At 38.0% G+C, this 24,492-nt stretch overlaps 1 protein-coding gene across 11 annotated transcripts in view; it reads left to right on the top strand.

The window, feature by feature from the left end:
* Window positions 1-24,266, top strand: part of MCF2 (MCF.2 cell line derived transforming sequence) — a 71,001-nt gene extending 46,735 nt beyond the window's left edge. For 5 of the 11 annotated variants that reach the window (XM_082445297.1, XM_082445296.1, XM_082445298.1 and 2 more), the window contains 9 exons: window positions 1,240-1,332; window positions 2,444-2,569; window positions 3,221-3,442; window positions 7,919-8,011; window positions 9,497-9,575; window positions 10,142-10,202; window positions 13,154-13,263; window positions 14,836-14,945; window positions 18,076-18,966. In XM_082445297.1, the coding sequence (XP_082301423.1) occupies window positions 1,240-1,332; window positions 2,444-2,569; window positions 3,221-3,442; window positions 7,919-8,011; window positions 9,497-9,575; window positions 10,142-10,202; window positions 13,154-13,263; window positions 14,836-14,945; window positions 18,076-18,123 (942 nt within the window). In that variant the 3' untranslated portion in view covers window positions 18,124-18,966. Of the gene's footprint in view, window positions 1-1,239; window positions 1,333-2,443; window positions 2,570-3,220; window positions 3,443-7,918; window positions 8,012-9,496; window positions 9,576-10,141; window positions 10,203-13,153; window positions 13,264-14,835; window positions 14,946-16,866; window positions 18,967-19,216; window positions 19,267-23,891 lie in introns of those variants that run through there. The other 6 variants (XM_082445291.1, XM_082445292.1, XM_082445290.1 and 3 more) reach the window with 5 other exon arrangements.
* The last annotated feature ends 226 nt before the right edge of the window (window positions 24,267-24,492 follow it).

The following is a 24,492-nucleotide window of genomic DNA, read 5'->3' as shown; positions in this document are numbered from 1 at the left end:
GGCATGTGGGATCTTCCCAGACCAGGGCTCGAACCCATGTCCCCTGCATTAGCAGGCAGATTCTCAACCACTGCGCCACCAGGGAAGCCCCTGTTAACTTTTTGAAGAACTGTTGGGTTGTTTTCCAAAGTTGCTGCACCTTTTTACATTCCTACCAACGGTGTATGAGGGGCCTGATTGCTCCACACCTCTACCAACACTGGTTAGTATCTAATTACTTCTTAAACAAACCTTTAAAATTACTTCTTAAACAGCCATCTTTTTTCAAACCCCACCTTCATCTCCAACTTCCAGAGGTACTTGATTCTGGAGTCTTTGTGGAGGAGGGGGAAGTGTGTTCTTTAACATAAATTGAGTTGTTCCTTGGCTTTTCCCTCTGCCAGTTTCCAAATTTTGTCAATGTTTTTCCCTCTTTCATCTTTGTAACTTTGGGTTTTTCGTTGTAAAAATAACTTTTCCATCACTTTAATTGGGTTTCATGAGTGGAGAGCTAAATACATGTATCAGTCCACCATTTTTAACCATAAAAGTTGATAATCGAATTAGATTATGTATTGGATTTTATCACATACAGAGGAGGGTCCTGGATCTTCCATAGATATCTCCTCTCCCATTCCCTTTGTGTTCTGCACTTCCTATATGCAGATTTCATCCTAAACAGCTCCATCTTGCCCTAATTATGGACCCTACAATGTTCCCAGGACTCAAAGTCATGGCTTTTATATTTATAGTGGCAGCAAGCCAATAATCAGATGAAATGTAGCACCAGTTGATAAGGGCTGTATTTTTCTTGTGACATTTAAAAAACTCTTCTCATACCCAGTCTGATTTATATTCAGTACAACCTATTTCTTTTCTGGGTCTTGGCCTGCAGAGCTGAGCCTTTTGTTAATTTTCTTGGATACTTTGAAGAACTTTTTGGTCATGTTAACCTATGGTCATTCATTGCTTTCTTACTTTTTAAGCGTTTCCACATCGTTGTGAATTTATGCATAAAAACTTTTTAGTCTTTGAAATTTGGGGATTTTCTAGCTCTCCGATCCTCAAAATAAAGTTTACTGTAGTTTTTTAGACATACTGCCTCTTACAATTTCCATACCATATATAACAGCAATTTTTCTGGTAAATTTTCCTTGAGATGTAAGAAACATGCATGCATTGGGTCTAATCAATGAACATTTGATATTTTCATAGGTAAATGTCAATTTAAATTTATTGATAATTGTATTTTAATGACAGGAATGTCAAAGAAAATTAAAACACAGACTTGGTCTAGATTCCTATTTACTGAAACCAGTGCAACGGATTACTAAATATCAGTTACTGTTGAAGGTAATTACATGAAACATTTGTTTCTTTCTTTACTTACTTCTTTGGGTCAAAGGTGGCAAAGCCATTAAAACGGGAGCAACTGACTAGTAAGCACTAGAAATAGGTCGGCTTCCTGACTGAGACAGCTGCATTTAGCAGTTGAATCAATGCTTCTAGCTATTTAATCGTCCATACAAGTTACACTGATATATGGATAACCCTGACTGTAGAACTTTTACTGTTGTTAAGCAGAACTAAACAAATATAGTTTTGAGACTGTATTTCCTATAGTTTTGAGACTGTATTTCCTATGGGCCTTCTCAATGAAAAATGAAGATGGCACACCTCTGAGTAATGTGAAAAGATTCCAAAAATGTCACGTTAAGTATAAATACAACATAGCTTGTTTTAAAATATCTTTTTACAATGTTCTATGGTATATGCATAATGAATAAAATGAATTGCTGTAAGTGGAGGACCAAAAAATGTGTAATTGCTTTAAAAACGGATCTGTAGTGTGTCCTAATACCTATTGTCCTCCAGCTCCAGAAGCATTGAATGCCCTTTGCTTTCTTTTTTTTTTTTTTATAAAGTATGTGAAAGTTATATGCTCTGAAATTTTATTTATTTTTTTTATTTATGGCTGTGTTGGGTCTTCGTCTCCGTGCGAGGGCTTTCTCTAGTTGTGGCAAGCGGGGGCCACTCTTCATCACAGTGCACGGGCCTCTCACTATCGCGGCCTCTCTTGTTACGGAGCACAGGCTCCAGACGCGCAGGCTTAGTAATTGTGGCTCACGGGCCCAGCTGCTCTGCGGCATGTGGGATCTTCCCAGACCAGGGCTCGAACCCGTGTTCCCTGCATTGGTAGGCAGATTCTCAACCACTGTGCCACCAGGGAAGTCCATGCCCTTTGCTTTCTACTGTTCAGTCACTATTCCATTTCTTCCCCAGTTTTGACATTGTTATTAAATATAGTATTAATGTGACAAATAGCATATGAAAGAAATTACTCGAAAAACTGCCATTATCTTTGGATTCCTCCTCGAAAGCGTGTTAGCCAACAATGTATTCATATTCTCCAGTTATTAATATCTGCCTAATATTAAGTTTAATTCTTGACTTCTAATTACAGGAGCTATTAAAATATAGCAAAGACTGCGAAGGATCTGTACAATTAAAGGAGGCACTTGACATGATACTGGATTTACTGAAGTCAGTTAATGACTCAATGCATCAGATTGCAATAAATGGCTATATCGTAAGTAGATCATAATGATTGTTGCAGTTTTACAGGGTAAGCATGTTAACATCTCTTTCTTCCTCTCCTGGAATCAACTGAGAAATAAGATGTAAGAGGCAGACAGATGAAGGACCCGAATGTCAGCATTATTACTTATGATGCTAAGTGGAAAATTGGCTTCAGATCAGCAGCCAAATGAATTTATGACATTCCCCGTGTCCCTAACAAGGCCTACCCCCAAGTGCAGACCTTGGGAGATCCCGCTTGCTGGAATGTTTGGGTCTATTCTAAGGAGGCATATGGTCCCAGAATTGCTCTTTGCCTCAGTCCAGGATAGAGATGGAAGAAAGAGATCAAATCTTTAGAGTTAACTGCCCCCTGTGGGAAAACTTGGACTGGGAGAGGTCATTTACCAATTAGGATTGAGGAAGTAATGGAAACATGAAGCCAGGGAAAAGGAGGCTTCTTCTATCTCCTGGTCCCACAGTCATTTTGTAACTGGGTGACACATGGCATGTTTTCCTGTGAAAAGTTATGATGAATGAAACTTTAAAAAGTATAAATTAAGCTTCAGGGCTTTAGTAACTCAATCTAAACACTGCAATATTGATGTCAGAGGTCTGAATGTTGCTCTGCCTTGTACTAATGAGTTTGGGTTTTCCATTCCAGGGAAACTTAAATGAGCTGGGCAAGATGATAATGCAGGGTGCATTCAGCGTTTGGATTGGACACAAGAAAGGTGCTACAAAGATGAAGGATTTTGCTAGATTCAAGCCAATGCAGCGGCACCTTTTCTTGTATGAAAAAGCCATTGTTTTTTGTAAAAGGCGTGTTGAAAGCAGAGAAGGCTCTGATCGATACCCGTCATACAGTTTTAAGCACTGTCTGAAAGTAAGACTGTTTGAATTGTGTAATGTAATAGTCTTTCATACATACATATACTGTATTCCAGTTTGTATACTTTTTCAGCTCAGATGACTGGGCTGGAAAAGTATATATACTCTTATACTCTAGTTGCACATCTTTTTTTAAAAGAAAATCTTTCTTTTTAAATTGAGGTATAACTGACATATAACATTACATTAGTTTCATGTGTACAGTGTAATGATTCAATATTTGTATATGTTGTGAAATGATCACCACAAGTAACATCCATCACCACACATAGTTATAAACCTTTTTTTCTTGTGATGAGAACTTTTAAGATCTAATCTGTTAGCAAGTTTCAAATATGAAGTACAGTATTATTAACCGTGGTACCCATAGTCACCATGCTGTGCATTACATCCCTAGGACTTATTTATTTTATAACTGGAAGTTTGTACCCTTTGACCCCCCCTTCACCACCCATTTCGCACGCTCCCACCCATGAAACCTTAAGTAGAAATCTTAGAGAGAAGTCAGGTGAAGCAGAACTTTTCTGCCTGAAATGAGAGCCACGGAGGGCAGACCGTGGCCTCCTTCCTTTCCTCTCTCACTTCAGTCCCAGGCAGTCCCCAAGGGGGCGCCCTAGACTCCTGCACGGCACAGTTTGAAATTGTGGGCAGTGACCCAGGCTCCCCCATTAGCACTCTCTTACCAATGGCACCAGGTGGAGTTCTTGGTCTTGGTAGCAAGGAGCTTTTCTCATACGGGAGAGTCAAGGAGGAAAGAGTTTCTTCCTTTTTTTCCGTGTGATTTAAAAATGGATCACTTTTATGGTTAGCACATTCCCATCGTATCCCTCCTCCATCCCCTCCCTTCCTGGGTGTCCAGAGCCGCCTACAGCTGGATCCTGCCCACACCTGTCCTGTCCGATCCTTAGAAATTACTTTCTTCTCTCCCATAACCCAAGCTGCCATTGTGTCCTAATGTTAGTTTGGTATTAAAATGAGAGCAGTATTGTTTGAGGAAGTCACTGGCAATCCAGTGACACTCCCAGCTGGTTTTGACATTTGACAAGAGGAACCTCCAATCCACATGAGTCTGTAATTGGCAAATTTGATTTTTTTCACACCTAATTAATTTTATCTTTCAAGTTCTACATTGTAAAAAGCGGTATGGCATTTGTTGAAGAAAATTTGGAAAATGGAGAAAATTATGACCCTCGACTCCCCAGCCACTGTTTCTTGGTTGTTAGCATGTTGAGAATTGATGCGATGTCCAGCAGTGGTAATGGAGAGGACGTGCCATGTGTCCTGAGCCAGGCCCGAGGGCTTTGTGTCAGGAGGCCACCCGAGAAGCAGGCCCTGCTTTTGATTCTTCCCAGAGGCCAACGACCCCATGCTGTTCCTAATGGGGTTCCTGCCCAGGGTTAGGTTTCTGACTTCTTCCTACTGTCTACTTTCCCTGCTTCACTTCTGAACCCACAGCAGTGGCTATTCAAAACCCTCACTGTTTTCATAACAAATGCCCAGTTGCTCCTTTTAAAAAATTAATTAATTAATTAATTTTTGGCTGCGTTGGGTCTTCATTGCTGTGCCTGGGCTTTCTCTAGTTGCGGCGAGCGGGGGCTACTCTTCGTTGTGGTGTGCGGGCTTCTGATTGCGGTGGCCTCTCGTTGCAGAGCATGGGCTTTAGGCGTGTGGGCTTCAGTAGTTGTGGCATGCGGGCTCAGTAGTTGTGGCTCGCGGGCTCTAGAGCACAGGCTCAGTAGTTGTGGTGCACGGGTTTAGTTGCTCTGCGGCATGTGGGATCTTCCCGGACCAGGGCTCAAACCCGTGTCCCCTGCATTGGCAGGCAGATTCTTAACCACTGTGCCACCAGGGAAGCCCCCCATTTAGTTTTAATTTATATAAATATTATTCTGTTATAATTCTCATTTTCTTTCTTTTTTTGATCCCAGAAACTATTTTCAAGATACAGTTATGTTACTGTTTTATACCCAATATCTTGTTTCTAACTGCTTCACGGCAGTTCAGCCTAGCTACATTTTGTTGTTGTTGTTGTTATTGTGAATCAAGGTCAATTTTTTTTTTTTTTGGCTGTACCACGTGGCATGTGGAATCCTAGTTCCCTGACCAGGGATCAAACCCGTGCCCCCTGCATTGGAAGCGCAGAGTCTTACCCACTGGACCGCCAGGGAAGTCCAAGATCAATTTTTTCATAGTACAGACCCAAGAAGTAATTATTATATATCCCAGAGACAGAAATAGACGTCTTTTTTCTTTTCAGTTTTACAACATGGACTTTTCATTTAATATATCAAGTGCTTTCCCTCCCAATATTCAACTAGTTTTTTTTTTAATAGATCTTTATTGGAGTATAATTGCTTCACAATACTGTGTTAGTTTCTGTTGCACAACAAAGTGAGTCAGCTATACATATACATATATCCCCATATCCCCTCCCTCTTGCGTCTCCCTCCCACCCTCCCTATCCCACCTCTCTAGGTCATCGCAAAGCACCGAGCTGATCTCCCTAATAAAAGTCTTAAGATAGGTAGTTATTGGTTATAATCCCAGAGTTCTGACCCACTGGGTGACTTTTAACAAGGTAGTTGACATCTTCACACTACCCTGAAGACAGAAAATTAGGTTAAAAGTTGGGGCCCTGAGCACTTGATAAAACAAGATGTCTTCAGATAAAATGCTTTAAAATAAAGAAAATATATTCATAGCTACCAGAAATCATCAGTGAAAATGTGAAGGATGAGGCAGAGACCACAGTTAGGGTATCACTGTAGAATCAGCCTCGTTCTTTTATATATATTATTTATTATATATCATATAACTATATTCATATAGTTAGAGCTTTAACTCTGCCTCTAGGTTCTAAAGGTAAGTTTTCATGGTATAGTAAATATTTAATAAGAATAAAAACCTTTTGATAAAACCTTTATATTGTGTTATTTGAGAAAATATCTACAACCCATGAATTACAAATGGATTGTATTACAGTGGATCATTTGTAGTGAATTGTTTAGAGCTAAGAACAGTGTTGTTTGATAGCTATCATGGTTAGGTTTCCAGAGTAACTCAAAAAAGCTCATTTAATCTATAATGCTGTGCTCTATGTATACAATGAAAAATAGCAAAACCATTGCTATTCAAATAAGGGAAAGTTGAGAAAGCAAACTCATACTTTTAAAAACTCATCATGTTATCTAAGCCTTTAGTGCATGCTATTTAATCCTTATATCAACTCTATGAAACAGGTACTCTTCCCACTTTATAGTTGAGGAAACTGAAATTCAGAAAGGTTAAGCAACTTGTACCAGGACACATAGCTAGCGCATGGGCTTTCCATCTTATCATGCTGTTAAAAAAAAACCATGTATTGAAACAAAATCAATTTAAATAGAGATTGAATATGAGATTATTGTTTATCTTAAAACCTGATGTTTGAGCAAAAGTAGGTTAGTTAGAGTGGTTGAGTAGGAATGAATGTAAAGATATTTTTGGACATTCTGAAAGTAACTTCTGAGTACATTCCGGGTAGATGTCACAGGCTCTTTCATTTCTAAGTATAATCCTTTTTCTTTTCCTTGATATGGGGATCTCACTAGCACTACTTTGAATGCTTATCAGCTCTAATTAGGGTCATTTGGGAGACATGTAAATGGAACAGAGAGTGAGATATTCCTTTAGTTAATTAGGAAAGGATTGAAAGGAAAGAGAAGGCAGAAGGAAACTAAAAGAGGATGTGTGTACAAGGGAGTGAAATTGCTCAAAGTGAAATTAACCAAGCTATTAGCAGCACAGGATGAAAGAAAATGGAAGAGTTTGTGCTTTGCACAATCATATGAAAGAGAAGAAAAACTATGGTAAGGAAGGGATATTGAATACCTAATTTTCACTGGCTACAAGAAGACATGACTGTCCCATGACAAGTTGTTTTCTAGAGAGGCCAAGAGATTGGTGGAAATAGAGGGGATTTCTGTGTACCTGGTTGGTTCTCCCCTGACCCATAAATTGGATGTCTATAACTTGTAGGGCTTCTATAGACATAAGTAGTAATTTGTGAGATTAACTTATCTGGCATAAAGTTATTAAAAAGAACCATTTAAATTAATTTTGGATGACCTTTTCCACGATGTTTAATTAGTTTTACTTCTGTGTTTGACACAATAATTTGTTTTTATAGTGTACAGTTAATTTATAATGGAATTCAATCTTACGTGGGCTACTTGGATACTCAGATTTGAAACATTTGTTTCACTCACTGGAATGGAGCATGTAGTCTGTACTATATAAGTGCATAGTTTAATGAAAGCATATAAACACTCAGGTCTCTGATTGTATTTATCATTTCATATTCTTTGATTATAAAACATATATTTTGAAGAAGTGAGAAATTCTGTTTCATTAGAATATGATGGGGGTAGATTTAATGTAATTTCATTTTCAGAATAAAATGCTCATGAAAATGGTGACTCATATATTGTAGATGGATGAAGTTGGAATCACTGAATATGTAAAAGGAGATAACCGCAAGTTTGAAATCTGGTATGCTGGGAAGGAAGAAGTTTATATTGTCCAGGTTGGTCATTTAAGAATTATTCTAGAAACCATAACCTGCCTTAAGATACAAAAGTCTGAATTTGCAAACAAAAATAATTTTGGTTACATTACAAAAGTTCTCAGTCCTTTCCTGTAGGTTACCTAAATATTATTTGATTATTATTCTTTGTGATGCAATTAAACTTTTTCTCAGTTACCAAGTTTTTTTTTTCTTTTTTTTCTTTTATTGAAGTATAGTTGCTGTATAATATTATATTTTACAGGTGTGCAATATAGTGATTCACAATTTTTAAAGGTTATACTCCATTTATAGTTATTATAAAATATTGGCTATATTCCCTGTGCTGTACAATATATCCTTGTAGCTCATTTTATACCTAATAGTTTGTACCTATTAATCCCCTACTGCCATATTGCCCCTTCCCCCTTCCCTCTCCCCACTGGTAACCGCTAGTTTGTTCTCTGTATCTGTGAGTCTGCTTCTTTTTTGTTATATTCACTGGTTTGTTTATTTTTTAGATTCCACATATAATCTCTAGGTCCATCCATGTTGCTGCAAATGGCATTATTTCATACTTTTTTATGGCTGAGTAGTATTCCATTGTATATATGTACCACATCTTCCAAATCCGTTCATCTGTCGATGGACACTTAGGTTGCTTCCATACCTTGGCAGAAGTTTTCTTTAACTTGAGATATGTCTGTGATGCTTTCTATGGCTTTAAGTTTTCACCACGACACCAGGAGACTTATCAACAAGAGCTGATAGCCAAGAGCTTGGCGGTGCTTCTCTGTCCCCATCAAGTTTCTTGAGTTACAGATTTATAACAGTTCTGAGTTCCTCTTGTGCTCAGCATTCAGAGGGGACCTGATTACGAGACAGGGTGATGTGATGATTCAGATCGGATTGTTTTTTCTAAAGAATGTGGTTAAAGTCCTGGCCAGATGCGCTGTAAGCTTCAACCTGTTTCATGGAAGAAGAGAGGAATTAGAACATTTCAAGAGAATATTGTCATTTCAAAGAGTCTTTTTTTTTTTTTTGGCCGCACCACATGGCTTTCAGGATCTTAGTTCCCCGACCAGGGATCGAACCCCAGCCCTTGGCTGTGAAAGCACCGAGTCCTAACCACTGGACCGCCAGGGAAGTCCCTACAATAGATTGTCTTTTCAGATTGTATTTTGTTTTACCACAATTAAACATAAAAACATTTATATATTTAAAAGAACCCTCCTACACAGAAAAAATAAGTGAGATTTATATTTCACATTTCTCTGAGCATTATTATTGAAGGCCAATTTCAAAATGGTTTTGGCTATTATTTCATCTAATCCGATGGCTACTTATTTGCTTCTTAGAAGTTTTAAGAATCAAAATGTTAGAGTTGGAATATTGTGGTTCAGGTTGTAAATCGTGTTTGATATACTTAGTGACATTTGTTTTATTATAAAGCATCGTTTTAAAAAGGAAACATGTCCTCTCCTCTCCTGCTTTTTAAATCTTTAGGCTTCAAATGTAGATGTGAAGATGACGTGGTTAAAAGAAATCAGAAGTATTTTGTTGAAGCAACAGGAACTTATGACAGGTAAGTTCAAGCATGCATTGTCCAGAACAAGAAGTACAAGAACAGCTCGGTGACTCAGATTTTGTGATAATTTTTACAGGGAATGGGGCTGATATTTACTTTCTACTATTTATAATGAAAGGGTTTGTTCAACTCATTAGTAGGAGATCAAGATGCAGGAGGCTGTTTAAACTATGTCGGAGAATGAATTTTACAATGGAAGATGAGCTCTAGTGCCTGAGAAGCAGTGGTGCAGTGATAGAGCAATCTGAATGTGTTAATTCTAAATGCTTCCCATGAGGCAACTCTGCTTAGGACCTCAGTAATCAGTGCTTGGTAATGTTGGCCTGGGGGTGGTGCTAGTTATAAACTTGAATTTCTTGAAAAAAATATTACATGGTTCGATCCTTTCCTATATTCCAAATTCAGACTGGCCTTCCCTCTGGCTGTTTCAAGTCTGTTAAGGTGAACTCACATGGGATTGGGGGGGTGGGTTGTGTGTGCATATGTGAAGGTCATTGGTCCTCAAGGAAGTAAGAAGTGTGGCTTCCGAACAATGCTTATATAATCTTTGTTTTATTTCACAGTTAAAAAACAAGAACAACATAATCAGTTAACGGAACAGAATCTTTCTTCTCAGCGGAATGAGTAAGTGATTATACTTTAAGAAATACCACTCTCCAATCTTCTGTTTTCCGTATATAACATGAAACAATGTAATTAAACTATCAGACAAAAATTACCTGCCCTTTTAGCAGTAACTCCTCAAATTCTATAAACACATTTTCTCAGTTCTGTCCTTCGACTTGGAGCCTGATAGTCCTTAATAGTTATCTCACTGTTCCCCTGATATTAAAAAGAATACAAGGAAGTGCCTTTGTTCAGGGAAACATCTTGACCCTGTCCGCCTGTGGATGGCTGCAAGAAACAAGAAATTAACACATCCTCTCCCCCAGGGGATGTTTTGCAAGACTGATGGCCCTTTTTAGTTTACTTCCTCCCCGCCTCTCACTCTCTATTATGCCTTTTTACTTTATTTCCCTCTCTGATTCTATAAAAGAAACTGGAATCCAGACCCCGATAAGATGGTTATTTTGAGACATTAGTCTGCCATCTTCTCGGTCTGCCGGCTTTCGGAATAAAGTTGTATTCCTTGCCTCAAAAAAAAAAAATAGTCTGGGCTAATTTTTAAACACGATTATAAGTGCTTTGTTCTCAGTATACCCTGGGGGGAGTTGCATGTAGGCTGCTAGCAAAAGCGGCTACACTCATGGCTTTCTCTTCAAAATATTTCTGGGCACCTTCAATCTGATTGGAGAAGGAGAGGTATAAGAATGATGAAGTACTGGCAGCTAATACTGGCCTGCAGCTTTGTGGTCCCTTGATGGAGACCACTTGCTGGTGACTTGGCCTCTCTGTGTAGTTAGAGAGGAGGTATGGATCCCGGGGGCGGGGGCTGTGCCTGGACACAACCACGACATCTTTGAGGAAGGCAGCCGTCCTCAATGATAGCTTTGCTGCTGGTTTAGAGATGTGGCCTTTGTATTCCGCCTCTAGGAATCCTAAAAGGTGGAGTTTCCATACAACGTTTACATATATGCAGAAAGAATCCCCACGCTGATTCCAAAGCCTTGGCACAGAAATTCACCACGCAGCATCTGCATGATGTAGGGATCATTGAAGGACTTATTAAAAGTACTCTTTTTCAATGGTACAAATGAACTTATTTACAAAACAGAAATAGAGTCACAGATGTAGAAAATAAACTTACTGTAACCGGGGGGTGAGGGAGGGATAAATTGGGGAATTGGGACTGACGTATACATACAACTATAGATAAAATAGATAACTAATAAGGACCTACTGCACGGGGAGCTCTACTCAATACTATCTAATGACCTATATGGGAAAAGAGTCTAAAAAAGAGAGGATATATGTATATGTATGACTGATTCACTGTGCTGTACAGCAGAAACTATCACAACATTGTACATCAACTATACTCCAATAAAAAATAAAAATACTCTTTTTCTCTGTTGCACATCATCTTTCACGGGTAGCTAAGATCAGGTGCAAAGTATGTTGATTCATCTGAGACTTTAGGAGTACCATTTTAGTTTATTTTTTATTTATTTATTTTTGGCTGCGTTGGGTCTTTGTTGCTGCGGACAGGCTTTCTGTAGTTGTGGCGAGCGGGGGCTACTCTTCGTTGCGGTGCGCAGGCTTCTCATTGCTGTGGCTTCTCTTGTTGCGGAGCACAGGCTCCAGGCGCACAGGCTTCAGTAGTTGTGGCACACGGGCTCAGTAGTTGTGGCTCGCGGGCTCTAGAGCGCAGGCTCAGTAGTTATGGCACACAGGCTTAGTTGCTCCACGGCATGTGAGATCTTCCCGTACCAGGGCTCGAACCTGTGTCCCCTGCATTGGCAGGCAGATTCTTAACCACTGCGCCACCAGGGAAGCCCCAGGAGAACCATTTTAAAATCACGGTGGAAGTCTTTGTTTTCCACGGTTCACAGTACTCAATGTTTTATCATGTATTCTGGAAGTAAAGGCTTTAGATTTCATGGAGCAATTGACTCTATAGTAGCTGATACAACTCAACAGTATTAATCAGATTGAGGTTTCATTGTCATTCATATACACTTTGCCTAATTCACTGAAGTTAAAAGTTCATAGAACAATCGGGTTTTTTTTGTTGTTTTTATTTTTTCCAACTTATTGAGTTATAGTTGACAATTAAAACTATATACGTTTAAAGAGTACAATTTGATACCATATGCTAACACATATATATGGAATCTAAAAAAAAAAAAAAGTTCTGAAGAACCTAGGGGCAGGACAGGAATAAAGATGCAGGCGTAGAGAATGGACTTGAGGACACGGGGAGGGGGGAGGGTAAGCTGCGACGAAGGGAGAGAGTGGCATGGACATATATACACTACCAAATGTAAAATAGATAGCTAGTGGGAAGCAGCCACATAGCACAGGGAGATCAGCTCGGTGCTTTGTGACACCTAGAGGGCTGGGATAGGGAGGGTGGGAGGGAGACGCAAGAGGGAGGGGATATGGGGGTATATGTATATGTACAGCTGATTCACTTTGTTGTACAGCAGAAACTAACACATCATTGTAAACCAATTATACTCCAATAAAGATATTTTTTAAAAAGAGTAAAATTTGATGATTTGACATACATATACACTGTGAAATAATCAACACAATCAAGCTAATTAACATATCCATCACCTCACATAGTTATCCTTTTTTGTGTCTGTGGTGAGAACATTTAGCATTTCCCTCTTAGCAAATTTCGGATATACAATATAATATGCAACAGGAATTTTAAACAATATACCTGCCTTGGGTCCAGAAGGGAGCCTTTTCTTTCCATGCCGGCTTGGATCCCAGGATTTAAGCTTTTGTATATTATGAGCTATTATCACACAGACTTAAATAAGGGGGAAAATCAGCTCTGTTTGAATGGATTCTTAGACTATGTTCTTAACACATGGTATTAGTAGAAGAAATACCATTTAAAATTTCTTATTACTCTTAAACTGAAAAAAAGCTTACCAAGTTTTACATATTTACTATTTCAGAAGGCAACAGGGAGCTTTTATAGGCGCTGAGGAAACTGACTTGGAGCACACCAGCGCTATGGTGGAAGTCGGTGAGGCCATCGCGTCAGTTCGGGCAGAAGCAAATACAGGTATGTGTAATGCTCATCCGAAGGGAGAATTCATGGCTGTGCAAATTGTTTCCTCCCGTTGTTAATTTGAGAAATCTACCCATCTGTTCACTTTATATGGAGAAAACAAAGTTAACCCATTTTTAGAAGGCTCTTCTGTCTTGTGCATATGCAAGATACTCGGCTGAGCAGAGGTTGTCAAGGTGTGGTCCATGGACCAGTAGCATCGGCATCACCTGGGAACTTGTTAAGAAGGCAGATGCTCTGGCTCCATCCAAGACCTTCTGAATCAAAAACTCTGGGAGTGAGACTCAGCCAGCTGTAAGGTAACAAGTTCTCCATGTGATTCTTTCTGGCACCTTCTCAAGTTTGGGAGCCCCTCCTACATAGGATACAGAGGTGAATAAAACACATCCTGCATCAAGGGATGCACACTTGCTTGACTCACTGTAAGTTTAATGAATAGAGAAGAGTCATTTACAGCTCAGGAATATTTCTTTTTATTTTGCAAATTGGGTCATTTAAAGGGATTTAAAACAATTTGTTTAATTTAACGAACATAACAGCCTGTGTGCCAGGAACTGTGCAGTACTCTGGGCATACAGTCTAACTGAGATACACTCAGCTGCCATCCCCGTGAAGCTAGGAGAGTAGAAAGATAATGCAACAAGCAATGAAAATTCAATTTGGTAGTGTGACAACAGGGAAGGCGCTTCAGAAGCACCTGCAAGGGTCACCTTAACAACTCTGGGATCAACAGCATAGACTTCCCTGAAGAAATGCCTAACGGGGTGCCTGATACTCAATGCTTAAATATGATGGTCCCTAATCTGGAAGACTTCTCTACTAGCTGAGGAGAAACAAGGAACAACAACCTTGCTCAGCTTCAGTTCTCCATTTACGGGTCACTTCCCTCAGGTCATCTATACTGTGGCCCCCTGAGCCATCAGGAGAGAGCCTAGTACCGTTGCCTTCATTTGACAGATGAGGAAACCAAGTCAGAGAAAGTTAACATGACTCTTCCAAGGTTACATGAATAGTTTAGTGTGGCCAAGATGAAATGCTGTCATTTCTCTGCCTACATCAGATTGCTTCATCCATACCAGTTCAATGCATTTTATTAATTAAGCATCTCTTACAGGCAGGTTCTTATGAGACACACAATGTGTAACACATGGTTTCTGCCTAATAAAAGAGATACGACAAGTCCAAAATAACAATATTACCAGGTAGAATGTTATAAGTGCTACTTAAGTGGGACCAAGAAGAATGCTATAGAAAGAATTTTTGGAAGAGATAATTTTCTATAAGAAGGGATAAATGTTCTCTGGAATGTTATTTAACTTATTATTATCTGTAATAACTCCCACCAACCCCAACATGAAACCATCCTAAAAAGTAAAAGAAGTGTAGATATTCTAGGCCCTTTCTGAAATACCAGAAATTCTAAACTAGTACAACCTAATTGGAGGTTTTATTACAAAAGATATTATTCTTGGACCATTGAAGGGTATGGCCTTGATTATTACACTTCATTTTACTTCTCTCCTTGTGGTGGACCAGTAACTGCCACCCTCCATGTTTTTCTTACAGTTTGGACTGAGATGTCATCACCTGCAGAAATCTCTGGTGAGCATGAGGAGTGGTCCAGTAACTATTTCTACTCTTCTTATGATGACAATGAAGAAGAAAGGCCTCTAATGGTTAGTAATGACATATTAAGATAAATAAAAACCCTTCAAGCAATTTTATTGATGAAATAGGTGAGGCACATAGGGGCAATCCTTTGTCAGTATCCTTGAGGTCATGTGGTCATTTCCACAGTCAAAAGATTTGAAACAAGTCTTACTGTGAACATTCAGTAAGCACTTTTATCTCTGTGAGAACTTGTTTGAGCTATACATGGAGCTCCTAGTGAAGTTGATGAGATAGTCAATCATTCCAAGTCCCATATTGTGACCAATTTTATCTTTAATTGAGCTTCACCACTCTGTTTTCAATCTGGGCATGTGAGATAAAGTCAGAGCACAAAGGAGGTTCAGATATACTTAGAAATCAGTTTAGATTCCAGATTAGAAAATATAGGAAATAAACATTACACATTAAAAACTATTTAATACCATCTGGGGAATATATTTTAGTGGGCTGTCAAAAAACATGCTAATGCTACAGATCTCAGCATATCAGAGCAAGAGGGCACCCCATGAAAGTAAAGATTGCTTTAGGGTAAAAGTAAGTGTTTTATAGAAGAACTAGTTTGCAGTGCTGTTAGGGTCCTGGTGGATTATTACAGGGGAGTTAGGACTGTTTAGGATAAATCTCCAATTTTCTGAAGTCATCAGGGTGGAGGGTGGAAATGATGCTTTGTAGTGGACTGTTCCTTGGTGCTTTTCAGAGGAATAAATTCAGTTTGGCAGTTCTGGTGTTGGGGTAAGGGAGTCATGGCATGGAGAATCCCAAAGCTGCATCGACGCTGGAATGCTTACTTTAAAAAAGCAACAGAATATTCTTTCCACTAATAATACAGTGACCATAATTCATATTTGTATGGTCATTTACAGTTTTCAAAGTGATTTCACACTGAATAGTCATAGTCTTAGTGAGGCTTTATTCCCTCCAACTGGCGGAGGAGGAGACCGAGGCTCAGAGCTGGTAAGAGATTTGTCCAGCGTTTGTTGTCTAGACTGGCAGTGCTCAAACGTTTTAATGAATTTACATTTTTGAAACCAAAAAAAATCTAGTGAGAAGAGTGGCATTTAAAATATTTTTGCAGCCTAAAAAATAAAAAAATAAGGGACTTCCCTGGTGGTCCAGTGGTTAGGACTCTGTGCTTCCACTGCATGGGGCATGGGTTCGACCCCTGGTCAGGGAACTGGTATCCCGCAAGCTGCGCAGTGCAGCCAATAAAAATAGTAATAATAAATGAAATATTTTTGCAAATCTCTTTAACATCTGGCTTCAGAAAAGACAGCTGGATTCTCATATCTGCGTTTGCATTCAATCTGTTGTGCTATCACACATTCGGTGGCCTCTTGAAAACTCCCCTGTAGACTTGTGAGAGGATGAGAGTGAAAAAGGCAAATAATATATTTAGCTTTGACCCTTACAGACCCTTGGAACTCCCAACGGTCAGCCTCCCAAACTTTGAGAATTGCTGATTTAGACGAATAAATAAAAAGAACTTCATTTCCTGAAGTAACATTATCTGAGGACGGGAGGGGTCGCTGTTCAGATGTGAGCAGTAAGTCAAGGGAAGCCAGTTGGGATTTCAATGTTTGCTGTAAATGATGCTCTATGAAGGGATTGTCAAGAACCGAGAAAGCCTTCAGTAAGCATTTTTCCAGCTATGGTGTCAGAAAATAAAGCCAATATGCAAAATTGATTAATGCTTTCATCATAGGGGATGGGAATGTAGAAAAACCTACTAGCTCTCCTCTCTTCTCCCAAGAATTCCCTGAGTTGTGCTACTAAGGAAAACATACAAGGGACAATATAGTGCATTCCATATCCCCTCAATTAAATAACCCCCAACCTAAAAAGCAAAACAGGTTGGAATGAGCTGATCTTTTAGCCTCGCTTTATCAAGTCAAAAACAAGAAATAATGGGTGCTGCTTCCCTTGTAGAGGCCCGTGTCGGAGATGGCTGTCCTATTTTAATGAAGCTACTCTGTTAAATGGCAAGTAGCTCTTTCCTGCCTGCTCCTCGGCCCATTTGATAAAAATACTGCTCAAAAGACGTTCAGCCCGAGTGATGCGGATAATGTTTTCAGGTTAATTCCTTTGGACGTGCAAAGAATCAACACCAGATAATTATTTCTTTCCTTTTATTTTAAAAAAGTTTTAATTATGGTACTCTTACTCTTTAAAATCATATATTCAATGTGTAAGATACTGTGCTGGAAAAATTCTCATCTCAGAATACGTTTGGACTTGAAGATTACTATTCTCTGTCTACCTTGTAACCAAATGCAATCAGTGTGCCTTGAATTATTTAGCTTATTAATGAATCAAGTTAAAATTATAGCTGCAAAAAGATTAAGGCCAAGTAAAGCACAACATTATGGTTTAATATGCTTTTATTGGACTAAGCTTTTGTGCCCATTATTTTTACCTGTGCAAAACGATAACAAAGCACAGGAATCCTTTTGGGGGCGTTAGTAAATCTTTGTTCAGGGCCATTGCCTTTTTTATGTGCCAAGATAATTATTTTTAATGAGAGTAGTTTACAAATAACAGTATTTAAAAATTATTTTCATGCTTGTTTTTTTTCTGGATTTATGTTTATTATTCATGTAACTTAAATCAGTTGTGCTCTGTTATTTTCTGTGTAGTTCATGCTGTAATTCTCTTTTTGCAAATAAAAGTGAATTCTTCAGGTTAAATAAACACGTCCTGCTTTTTTTTTTTGCCATCACAAACTGCTCTATGTTTGTTTGTTCTTGCAAAGCTGCTGCAGCTAACCACATTTACCATTGCCGTAAAGAATGAAGTCTGTACGTCACAGAACAGGCAGTTATGCAAGTAGTTTTGCATTCAAATTTGTAATGTCATTTTTCAAAACAACCTTACAGTCTCCAGGCAAATATAAAGCCCTAGCAGATTGCAGGAAGAGAGGCTCAGAAGACCTCCTGATTAGAAATGGGGATGTCATTCAGCTTCTCCATGAGGATGCTGAGGGTCAATGGTAGGTGAATTCTCCATGACTATGTTGACCTCTGCCTGGGGCACACGGATATCTAATCAAATGTTCTGCTTTACTTGTATCTTTGTTATACGGTCTCAAGAAGCAGAAATAACACATTTCTTATCAGTGTTTCATTTTCATTGCTTCAGCCATGCCTATATAGCTCACTGAAAGGAATGTTAACCTTTGGTGAGTGAAAAATGCTTTGAAAGAATGAAATGCTATGAGTCTGCATGCTCTTTTGTGGTTTACCTTTGGCTCAGATGTTTCAGCTGATACATCAGGCTTTGTAATGGCTACAGATCACATTACATTAGGTCCTTTAAGTCATTCATTAATTCATCACATGTTTAATGAACGCCCACTATGTGCCAGGGACCATGTTTGGTACTTGACAACATAGCCACACTTTGCTTTATCAGTTCGAATACTGACTTTTTAGTCTTATCATTCTATCCTCAATGCATTTGACTTTATACAGCACTGATTGCAAAGATGCTTCTGCCAGATATGCTGTTTAATTATAGAGAACCCAAAGCAAGAAGGAAATATTATTTGGAAGAGGACTGAATGAAACTTACATAAAGCTTTTGGAAATTTTATATGAAATAATTCTGCCTTCATTGTGTCAATAACTTTAACTGAATTGCTACATTGACTGTTACTCTGACCCTAAAGGGGGAAATGCAGGTGAAATTAATGATGGATCATTAACATAATAACCATTTTTGCTAGTGAGGTAAGTCTTTTGTAGATTACTCAAAGGACTCAAGCACAGTGTCATGAAGGTCTTTGAATACGTGCAATAGTTTGTGAAAATCTGAGCTTTAATGCAATGTATATGTTATTACCTTATATTACCATTATTGGCTACTAATTAGTTTATTATTTAGGTTGGTGAAAAATCTAAACAGAAGAAAAGAAGATCTGATTCCAGGGAACAGTTTGCAGGGGTTGTTTGTTTTTTTTAAAATGTATTTATTTATTTTTGGCTGCGTTGGGTCTTTGTTGGTGCGTGCAGGCTTTCTCTGGTTGCGGCGAGTGGGGGCTATTCTGTTGCGGTGCGTGGGCTTCTCATTGCGGTGGCTTTTCTTGTTGTGGAGCACGGGCTCTAGGTGCCTGGGCTTCAGGAGTTGTGGCTCACGGGCTCTGGAGCGCAGGCTCGGTAGTTGTGGCACACGGGCTTAGTTGCTCCGCGGCATGTGGGATCTTCCCAGACTGGGGATCGAACCCATGTCCCTTTCATTGGCAGGTGGATTCTTAACCACTGCGCCACCAGGAAAGCCCCAGTTTGCGGGTTTTAATCGGTGACTATAGGTTTCGGAATGCCAAAGTTACAGGTATAATATGAACTTGACTGTATGCTATTTGTTTAAAGGCTAAAAATTTTAAAGCTCCACCAAATATGTAATTGGCATAGGGTAAGAACCTCTCTGCACTTAGAAATAGAGCTGCAAGCATATTATGTTAGCTAGGATTTAATTTTTTCCCTTAATAGTTTTAAATTAATGAATAGAGATGTTTTAAACATGTTAAACTTTTCTCTACAAGGTTGATAGGTTTGAAAGAAAGTTTCATGTACAGTGCTGTCTTATAAGAGATCCTTCAGAACTAAATACTGATGATATGATTTTAAGGAACCAGCCTTACTGTCCAAGGGTGCTTCACCAGCGTGTTTTTACTCAGTTCTAAGAGCATGCTATTTCCTTATGGTAGGTTTCTGCTACATGTTTGTGCGTGCTCGTGCGCACGCACACACACACACACACAAACATACCCTGTGTCTGTGCCCAAGACTTAATGTGTGAAGATATTACGAAGAAATGAGAATGTTCCTTTCTATTAACCCAAGCATTAGTACATGAAATTTCTGTATACAAACCAGTATTCTTATAAATTTTTCACCTGATACTGAGCTATCTATAAAAAGGCAGCACAAAAACAACAACAACAACAGATTTGTTTGTGAACAAGATTATTATTATTATATGTACATATTTCCTTTGAATTCCTAGTTTTGGACTTGTATTTGAATTCTAGGTGTTGTTACCTTGTGTTTAAATGAATCTACTAGGCCAGGAGTAACATACTTGGTTCTAAATTTCATTTATGACATGAAACAAAATCTAAGGGTGATAGGGCTCAATATAAATATTGGGTCACATGGGAATCCCCAAAATAGAGTCACTTTTTGTTTGTGTTTTTGTTTGTTTGTTTGTTTCTCTAAATCTGGGCCACCTTTCAAAGGTTTTTTTTTTGTGATAATTATTGAATTACTGAATTATTTAGACAGTTAGTAATCAGAAGAGTCTGATAGGCCAACAACCTGAACCAGTTGGCATTTATTCAAAATCGACACCCAACAACTGCAGAATACACCATTATTTTTAAGTATACATGGAACATTCACCAAGATAGATCATACGTTGGATCACAAAAGAAATAATAAATTTCAGAAGACAGGAATCATATAAAGTCTCAAAAGATATTATATTAGAAATAGATTATCCCTAAATATTTGGATATTAAATAATACACATCTAAACAACACATGGGACAAAGAGGAAATCACAAGAGTAATTATAATTATTTAAAATTGGATGAAAATGAAATGTGACATATCAAAATTTGGGGATGCAGCTCAAGAGGGAAGGAAATATAGGGAATTGTATAGCTTTAAATTAAGTACTTGTATTACATGCTTCAAAAGTCAGTATAATTTGCCATATTAACATAATGAAGGGGAAAATTATGTAATCATTTCAGTAGATACAGAAAAGCACTTGACAAAACTCCATACTCATTCATGATAACAACTCTCACCACACTAGGAATAAAGGGAATAATGTGTGCTTGTGAAAAATCACAGTTAACCTCATTCTTAATGATGAAATATTGGAAGCTTTTGCCCCTAAGGTTGGGAATAAGCCAAGGATATTCATTCTCACCATTTCTATTTAACATTATATTGGAAGTCCTAGCCAGTGCCATAACTCAAGATAAAGAGATAAGGAACCAAAATATTAGAAAAGAGACAATGCTATCATGCTTAGCAGATCATGTGTATGTATGAAACCATTGGGAATCTATACACAAAAAGACCCTATTAGAAGTAATAAGTGAATTTTATAAGGCCATGGTATATAAAATAATTCTATAAAAATAAATTGTAATTCTATATCCTAGCAACAAAGAATTGGAAAAAAAAGAAAAAATACCATTTACATTAGTAATATAAAATATAAAATAAATAGGAATAAATCTAACAACAGATGTCTAAGGCTTCTATACTGCCAACCACAAATAATTGCTGGGGTATATTTAAGATGACCTACTAAAAGGAGAGATATACCATATTCGAGGATTGGAAATCTCATTGTTAAGAAATCCATTGTCCCCAAATTGACAGTTAATGAAGTCAAAATCTCAGCAAGGCCTTTTGGAAGAAAAAATAAAGACAGGTATATTCTAAAATGTATATGGAAGGCAAAAAAACCTAGAACAGAGGAATCTCAGAAATCTCGAGGATTTACATACCTGATTTCAAAACCTACTAAAAGGCTACAGTAATGAATACAGTGTGGTATTGGTTTAAGTATAGAAAAATAGAGTTCAAAAATAGACCTACAGGAACTTCCCTGGTGGCGCAGTGGTTAAGAGTCCGCCTGCCAATGCAGGGGACACGGGTTCGATCCCTGGTCCGGGAAGATCCCATGTGCCGTGGAGCAACTAAGCCTGTGCGCCACAGCTACTGAGCCTGCGCTCTAGAGCCTGTGAGCCACAACTACTGAGCCTGCACGCCACAACTCCTGAAGCCCAGGCACCTAGAGCCCGTGCTCCACAACAAGAGAAGCCCCCCGCAATGAGAAGCCCACGCACCATAACAAAGAGTAGCCCCCGCTCGCGGCAACTAGAGAAAGCCAGCGCACAGCAATGAAGACCCAACACAGCCAAAGATAAATAAATAAAATAAATTTTTAAAAGAATTAAAAAAAAAAATAGACCCACATATATATAACTGATTAATGTTTAATCAAGGTGTCAAGTCAACTGAATGGGGAAAGGAAGGTTGTTTTAGCAAATTGTGCAGGAGCAACTGGGTATCCACATTAAAAAAAAAATGAACATCCATCCCTACACCTCACTCCATACACAAAAATTAATTTCAGTTGCATCATAGACCTAAACATAAAAGCTAGAATCATAAAGCTTCTAAAAGCACAGGACAATATCTTCATGCCTTTGAGCAGTTAACCATTTCTTTCTTGTTAATTATACAGGGCAGAAAAAGTACTAACCATAAAAGAAGAGTATTAGACACAAAGAAAGATTGCACATGCTTAATTGAGCACTTTACACTTTAAAAATGTATATGTGTTCGAATAAGGTGAAATCTAAGATAGTGACATTTTGAACACTTTCAAAAGCCAGATAGTTGTAATGAATCATATATTCCCCTCAAATTAACTGATTCCATCTTACACATTAAAGAGTTAAGTTTGAAAATAAATACGGCCAGCTTTCTGCCAACTGCTTTATGCTTATTTAAGTGGTTAATGAGAGAGAGACAAAGAAACACATGAGTCACTTAAAATACGTGCTCGAAGAGCTGTGTAAATTAAATATATAAATCATTTTTTAATGAAGCATATTTTATAAACCAATAAAGCCATGAAATAAGAGTGCAGTGTATATACTAGAAAATAATGGCCTTTCCTGTACTCAGGTCTCCAAAATTCAAAATTGAAAACACCAAGTGTATTCATCTAACTTCCATATAATATTAGCATTTGTATTCAACATTAGGAACACGCAGTAGATTTTCCATAACTTTTATCATCATCATTTAAAATATAGAGCCAGATGTCCTCGTAGTTAATTCAGGACAAAGTTAATTACATTCAGTTTTAGCTAACAGTAATGCAGGACATGTAAAATTACATATATGATTAGTTTTAATTTGAAATGATTCCATTACTGTAACTAATCACAGTAGATTTAGGGCATATTACCACCTTTTAAAAAGTGCATGGCAAAACAACTTAAATCTGCTTTGGGCTTGTGCTTATTTTTCAGGCAGTGAAGGGCTTACTATACATTTGTTAACATACATACACTTTATTTGGAAAAAATAACATTACTCTTTTCATTTTTATTTTCTACCATCAGTACACTTTTTCAATATCCTTTTCTTTTTTGCAGTGTCGTCAGGAGAGTTAAGTGTAATGGATTGATAAACCATCAGCATTTAAAGCATGTATTACTCTCTTGGTATGACATGCTACTAGATAAGGTGACATGGTCCCATAGTTCCCTGTTCTCTAGAAAGTTCTGACTTCGGAATTTTTAAAAATATACATTACTTTCAAATAACATGGATTTATGACAGATCGAATTGACAAATTAGTACTTGGTAGATTTTGGTTGAATGCTATATCAAGTGGTCTTGATTGAGATCTGTTCCTCATATTACATTGCATAGAGCAAAATAGTATAATGTGGCCTACAAAAATATATTGTACTGTGTGTCAATTAATGGATTAGGAAATGAAAGTTGATCGTATATGCAACTGTCAACAGCACTTAGGTTTCAAAATATGTATTAGAGTATCTTATTTGAAATCTGGCAAATGGAATGTAAAGGTCTCTCCATTAATTATGTGCTTAACATGTTTCATCTATATGCACACAGCATAATTCATACAATATTCGGGAAATCTGGTTTTAGGAGATGTGAATTCTGTTTATTTTGCTTACAGTGAAGTTATGCCGTTCATGAAATAGATGCCTTTAATAAATCACTATGTAACGGAATAACGACTTTCAAATTAAACAACCAAAAGACATCACCTTTGAATTTACGATGGACCTTTTGAATCCTCACATTTAGTGTTAGAAGTCATAGCACAGACATTTTTGGCCTTAAAAATCACGAGTATTAACATCATTCTTCATTATTTTGTAGATGCTGCTCTGAGTAACACAAGGAAACTAAGTTCCCCTTGAATTAAAGGAGAATGAATAGACTTTAAAAAATAAGATTTCCTTTGGAGGTATGAACTAGATTACAGTTCTTAAAAGTGTTACAGATAAACAGCACAAGAGTCAGGATGATCCTATGCTACCCATGACATTCACAGAACTTCCTCAGGACTGAGGTGGACTTCGTCATTCACAGTTTGTCTCATTCTTGCAAGAAGCCATCTTCACACCTTCCATCCCCCCAGGTGAAAAGTGCAGTGTTATTTTGTTTCCAAGTAGGGTTTTTCATGGCATGCATTCAGATTCCATCTAAACAAAACAGAAAAAAATCCAAAGAGAGAAAAGAGATAATCAGAGGTTTTAACCAAAGGGATACGTTCTGAAGGACCTCTTTTGCACTTGGACTGGTATTTAGGGTTGTCAGAGCTGTCTTAATGGTTCTAAAAAGACCCAAAGCTAAAAATCCTGCAGTTAGGATGTGTTGAAGTTTACACTTTATGCGTTGAAATTTAGATACATTACAGCTTTAAGTTAAATATTCATATTTACACAAGAGGTGTTCCTATAACAAAGCTCTGCTTTCC

This window comes from Balaenoptera physalus (genome assembly GCF_965194825.1).
Source record: "Balaenoptera physalus genome assembly, chromosome: X".
NCBI lineage: Eukaryota > Metazoa > Chordata > Mammalia > Artiodactyla > Balaenopteridae > Balaenoptera > Balaenoptera physalus.
The sequence above is the reverse complement of the archived record's forward strand: the minus strand, read 5'-3'. Positions and strand labels throughout refer to the sequence as shown.